Source organism: Scleropages formosus, chromosome 1 (assembly GCF_900964775.1).
Source record: "Scleropages formosus chromosome 1, fSclFor1.1, whole genome shotgun sequence".
In the NCBI taxonomy this organism is placed as follows: Eukaryota; Metazoa; Chordata; class Actinopteri; order Osteoglossiformes; family Osteoglossidae; genus Scleropages; species Scleropages formosus.
In genome coordinates this window covers 50,278,779-50,285,197 of record NC_041806.1, presented here as the reverse complement: position 1 = coordinate 50,285,197, position 6,419 = coordinate 50,278,779, and the positions used below count along the sequence as shown (strand labels likewise).

At 43.8% G+C, this 6,419-nt stretch overlaps 1 protein-coding gene across 1 annotated transcript; it reads right to left on the bottom strand.

Moving 5' to 3' along the window:
• Window positions 1-3,620: 3,620 nt before the first annotated feature.
• On the bottom strand, window positions 3,621-6,248 carry gtf2h5 (general transcription factor IIH, polypeptide 5). The gene is made up of 2 exons (XM_029256588.1): window positions 5,960-6,248; window positions 3,621-4,081 (listed from the first exon to the last, which is right to left on the bottom strand). The coding sequence occupies exons 1-2, from the start codon at window positions 5,992-5,994 to the stop codon at window positions 3,901-3,903; spliced, it is 216 nt and encodes a 71-aa protein (XP_029112421.1). The 5' UTR covers window positions 5,995-6,248; the 3' UTR covers window positions 3,621-3,900.
• Between the last annotated feature and the right edge of the window lie 171 nt (window positions 6,249-6,419).

Sequence of the window (6,419 nt, the reverse complement as noted above, 5' to 3'; positions counted from 1 at the left end):
AGACAGCGCAGGTGGACAAGGCAGATGAGCAGTGAGGAGGGCAGGGCTCTCAGCTCCTCCCCCTCCTCACCATCATCATCATGTACACAGGTCAGAAGGTGTCCCCACTGACTGTGATCATGGAAACATCACGACAGAGCCATAAACAGGCGCGCGCACATACACAGACACGCACGCGCACCGACTCAGTGATAGACTCTAGAGACTGTTGCTGTAACACAGTGATCCCCACATGAGAAGAGAGCATGTTCAGGGTTTCCAATATTACACATTAAAAAAAAACACATATTAAGATATTATCTATAGTGAACTTACACATTGTATACGTTACAAACTCATTTCTAGAAACTGCACAACACACCGGCATCACGGACGCGGGACGGAGAGTGAGATAAGCGAACAGGACAATTTTGTGTGTTTAGACAATCATTCATATTTCTTTAAAAATAAGTAAAAATGAAAGAAGTTCGATCAGTATAAAACAAGATGATCGGAGAGTAATAACTAAATTTAATCATGATGTGATCATCAGCAACGCGCGAAGATACATAACGCGATACTAAATAACATTTTTGAATTATTATTATTATTACTTTATTACTGCTGGGTGTCGTCGTTGTTATTATTTTAGTAGTAAATTTAGAGCTCTCAGAGTAGCTGACGACGAAAAACACACTCGCTCCTCCATCATCATCATCATCTATTCTGTTTACTCCAGGCTCCTGTCGTCACTTACCAAAGCTTCAGAAACCGCCGTCGGACAGAATGTTAATTAAATGTTAGAATTCCATTAATCTGTTAAACTAACAATGCCATAAAATACCTCGACGACAGGTTAGAGAAATGATTCTGAAGAAGGGGGGGGGGGGGGGAGGGGGGGGAGAGAAAAAGGTAGCGCGCGCTCACCTCCCTCTCCAGAGTCGGTCCCGCTCCGCTGGGCCCCACTCCGGTGTCACGTGAGGAGGTCACGTGGTGGGTCACATGACCAATCCCCGTCCCACCTTCTTCCCGCCTTCCTACCGCACACGTGACAGCCGTGTGACGCCTCGCGGTGTCTTTGCGTTCGGACAGACGCCTCGTGCACGCCGGTGGTGGGATTTAAGGCGCGGAAAACAAAAACTGATGCATTTTTTGGGTTCCTCGACAGTCGTGTGCTAATAACGATAATAACGCAACCCTAACACAGTACACATTTGTTTTCACTTTTCCCTTTGAATACATATAGAATATTTGTATGTGTCAGCGGATTGGCTGAAATACCTCCTCCCCACTGACCCTCAACACTGTCACTCCACAGGGAAGCTCCTGAGCCCGGTGCTGTATCCCTTATTCACACACGACTGTGTGGCCAGGCACAGCTCCAACACTACCATAAAGTTTGCTGACGATACCGCCGTTGTGGGTCTGATCACCAACAACGATGAGACGGCCTACGGAGAGGAGGTGAGGCTCCTGGCAGAGTGGTGCCAGGACAACAACCTGTCTCTCAATGTCAGGAAAACTAAGGAGTTGGTGATTGACTTCAGGAAACAGGATACGGTTCAGGCACCCATCTGTGTAGGAGGGGACATGGTAGAGAGGGTCAACAGCTTCAGATCCCTAGGAGTCACCGTCACTGCCAAACTCACATGGACTGAGCACGCAGCATCGACCATCAAAAAGGCCCATCGACGCCTCCACTTCCTCAGGTGTCTGAAGAAAGCCAGGATGTCCACTACAGTCTTGTCCATACGGGACGAGAAAGCCCTACAGAGGGTGGTCAAAACAGCTCAAGGAATCATCAGCACACAGCTACCAGCAGTCGGGGACACCTATACCGCACGCTGCCTCAGAAAGACGATGCGCATCGTCTTTTCTCTCTTCTGCCGTCTGGAAAGCAGCTCAGGTCTATTCGAACCCGCACAGCTAGGTACAGGAACAGTTTTTACCCCACTGCTGTAAGAGTATACAACACCCACCAACGTGCCACCTTTTGCAACTCGAGTCGGACTGTTCCCTCCAAGCACATCGGCACGTTACTTGCACTGTCGCTTTAAGTATTCTCAGTTTTAAGTACTCTTGGCTGTCTGTAATTTATTGTTACTGTCACTTATTGTTATTGGCATTATTTATTGTTTTGTTTTTGTGCAGTACTAACTATTGTTTTTTTATTCACAGTCTGTGGAGAAGCACTCAAACAGGAATTTCACAGTACTTGTACTTACATTTATTCACTTAGCAGATGCTTTTCTCCAAAGCAACTTCCAATTAACTCTCTGTAGTGTTACTATCAGCCCACACACCTTATTCACTACAGTAACTTACACTGCTAGATACACTACTTACAATGAGTCACTCATCCATACACCAGTGGAACACACTCTCTCTGTGACACTCACACACTATGGGGGAACCTGAACAGCCTGTCTTTGGACTGTGGGAGGAAACCAGAGCACCCAGAAAACATGTAAACTTCACACAACCTGGGTGGGGATTGAACCCACATCCTTTCACACCACCCATGCACTGTGAAACAGCAGCACTACTTGCTGTACCACCATGCCACCCATTAATAAACCTTGAACTTGAATACAGAATGCATCCCACATGCTTTTTGCAGCACTAAACTACTGACCAATACTAACCTGAAGGGTCTCTAAGTCACTGGGTAAATTGGGTACATGTCACTGAGTCCAGCAAACACTGCAGAGCATTTTTTACTCCGACAGCAGAAAACGCAAGTGTACATTGGTTCCTCAACTTCAAAACACACCTGTCACCTGCTGTCTGTTTGTAACTAAACTTGTTCATAATTCCAAAGCTTTCCGTAAATCACTATTAATAAAACATTAATAGATGTTCCTCCATTTACTTGAGGGTTATGTAAAAACCTGATATAGCTATAAAATGTACTCTAAAAGATGTCTTTGTACTATTTTTATTAACTCTTAAGTAGTTTAATCTGCTTAGTCTGGCACCTGATTCTTCCTAGATAGGCTCCAGATAGGCATGACCCTGCCTTAGTATAGGTACTTAGGGTTTGGTTTAGCGTTAAGGTTAGTGGTCAGTAGTGAATGAGTAGTGTGTGCAGTTGAACTACTTTAAAATGACTGAAAATGAAATCATGCCATTTCCCCAAACTCCTATCCAGTGCTGATTGTTGACCGATGTGTCTCATAAACACACGTAATGTGTCTCTTGTATCTGGAAGAAAACTGAACGTGAGCTGAATTAAAGTATCATTGTTTTGGTGTTTTACACATTTCCCATTGCAAAAATAGGTAGAAAAATAGAGAACAGTGGAAAAGAAATGAGTGATGCACATGTAATTAAACCTGAAAATCTTTTGTGCCTTCCTAAATTAGAATTACCACTGCTCATCATATGTTACAGTATAATATGTCATAATAGTTTTGGTGTAACACTCGTTAAAGTCTATTCCAAGCACTTGCGGTCTTTCTGCGTGAAGGATTTCTGGAGGTAGGAGATATTCTGTCCACAAAGATGGTGCATCTAGTGGTGTGAGTATAAATTATGCAACAGCTGCGTGAAAACAGACCCTTAACCTAAGATGTTGCATCTTGGTCCCTTTAAGAATTCAGATTTCATCAGCTAAGAAAAAAATGAGAAAAACAGTCTGACAAACATTTATTTAATTATGGACACATGCCATCTTACAAAAAAAGGTTTTTTTACAACCATGTCCTGAAAGTAACACAAGGCAGCATTTCAAAGTAAAAATCAGTTTAAACAAATTCACATAACTTTTAACACATTTAGCCATTCATCAAGACAATATTATTGGTTCAGGTATCTGAACAAAATGTGAATCCGTGCAGCTCTCTAACACTTCATAAATATTTCCTCATGACAAAATGAACTGTCCTCCCCAACCCCCACAACTCCCAGGGGCCAGTGCCTTTATTTCTGGGTAATGGGAAATGAGTTCTGGTCCATTAGCTCCCCCACTTTCTCCTGTAGGATCTGAACTACTTCCGCCAGAATGAAGACGTGCGTGTCATCAAGGTCCTGAATGATGAATTTCTTCCCCAGGGCAGAAGTTTCATCCAAGTATAAGAGAAACTGCTTCATTGCAGGGTCACTGTATTGCAGGGGGAGAGAAACAGCTATGGGTAAGAGGACCACACACACTGCAGAAACAGAGAACATTAAGACCACAGCAAACACATTTTACTTCTTCATTTTTAATTTTTGCTCCCAGAACTCATGAAGAGGATGGTCAACAGGTCTGTAACACATCCAAATAGCTATCTTGTCACATTAAAGCCATATGTGCCAGGACAATAAAGAAGCCATTTGGAAGACAAGTACAGGTATGCGCCACTTAACGATGGGGTTACGTTCTGTGAAACCAGTCACAGTACGACTTCGTTGTTGAGCGAACACCATGGAGTGTACAGTACTGTCTTACATTACAGAATTTTAAGTAGAAAGAGTACACTGTAAAATTATCAATAAAAACTACTGTACAGTAAATACATAAACCAGTAGTTGTTTATTATCATTATCATGTATTATATACTATACATAAATCAAATATATCTGTGGATGATGCAGTCAACATGGGACTGCACTACATCCTGCAACAGCTGAACAAACCAGGGACTTATGTGAGGATCCTGTTCGTGGACTTAAGTTCAGCCTTCAACACCATCATCCACCTCCTCCTGTCTAAATTAACCCAACTCTCTGTGCCCACCTCCATCTGTCGGTGGATCACCAACTTCCTGACAGACAGGCAGCAGCTAGTGAGGCTGGGAAAAAGTTCATCCAATATTCGCACGATCAGTACTGGCGTCCCCCAGGGATGTGTGCTCTCCCCACTGCTCTTCTCCCTGTACACCAATGACTGCACTGCAAAAGACCCCTCTGTCAAGCTCCTGAAGTTCGCAGATGACACCACACTCATCGGCCTCATCCTGGATGGTGATGAGTCTGCTTACAGACAGGAGGTCCAAGAGCTGGCTGTCTGGTGCAGTCATAACAACCTGGAGCTGAACACGCTCAAAACAGTGGAGATGATCGTAGACTTTAGGAGAAACACCTCAGCATTATCCCCACTCACCATCATGAACAGCACTGTGACAACAGTGGAGTCATTCAGGTTCCTGGGCACCACCATCTCACAGGACCTAAAGTGGGAGCCCCACATAGACTCCATTGCGAAGAAGGCCCAGCAGAGGTTGTACTTCCTTCGCCAGCTGAGGAAGTTCAACCTGCCACAGGAGCTACTGATGCAATTCTACTCCGCAGTCACTGAGTCCGTCCTCTGCACCTCTATAACTGTCTGGTTCGGCTCAGCTACGAAGTCAGACATCAGAAGACTGCAGCGGATAGTTCGGACTGCTGGAAGAATCATCGGGACATCCCCCCCAGCTCTCCAAGACCTGCACTCGTCCAGAGTCAGTAAAAGGACTGGCAAAATCATTCTAGACCCCTCACATCCAGGCCACTTCCTCTTCGAACCTTTGCCATCTGGCCGGCGCTGCAGAACACTGAGCACCAAGACAGCCAGGAATAAGAAAAGTTTCTTTCCTCAGGCCATCTACCTCATGAACACCTAAATCTCTCCCCTAGAGAGTAAACCAGTGCAATACATAATGCTATTTATATTTGTATTTATAACTATTTATCACATCATATCTCTCACTCACACTCCCTTGCATTTGTCTCTAGTGACTATTTTTGTATATTGGGTACTTTATATTTTTAAATATTTTTTATCCTTCATTCACATATTCTATCTTATCATCTGTGTCTTGTCACTGTCATTCTGTCTGTGCTCTGGAAGTTTCTGTCACCAAGACAAATTCCTTGTATGTGTGAACATACTTGGCAATAGAGCTCGTTCTGATTCTGATTCTGATTCTCACAACTAAATGAATCATGTCCATGATGTCCCAGTGTCTCACACACATTTGCTCACGTCACGTAGAGCTGAGCTGGTTTGAAAACCCACCATTCAACCAGAACTCCCTTGAGCACATTCACCATGTTTGGGAGAGGAACTGACGATAAAGTTCTGGTCTGTAGGACAAGAACCGAGGAAGGATCCGGATCTGTTCAGACGAACAAGAAGAAGAGTGAGACACGTGACGTCATCGTCGATCGAATCGAACAGTAACAGTAAGTCAGGAAAACAGTTCACGCGTCAAAGTGCACGAATCGATGGCAGGCTAGAGCATTTAATTACAGGTTGAAACGTATCGGAAGAATCATATTAGTATATTTCAACAGATACTATGGATTCTTGAATGTGCTAATGTTTTTAGCACCGGTCGGTCTAAACAAAACTGACTTAACTTCGCTCACACAGCAGCAGCTAGTAGCTACAGCTACCGACGTTGTCTACGTTGGCCCACCAAATCTTTATATTTTCTCTCTAAAGTAAAAATGATTTTCTTTTAATCAAAGACTCG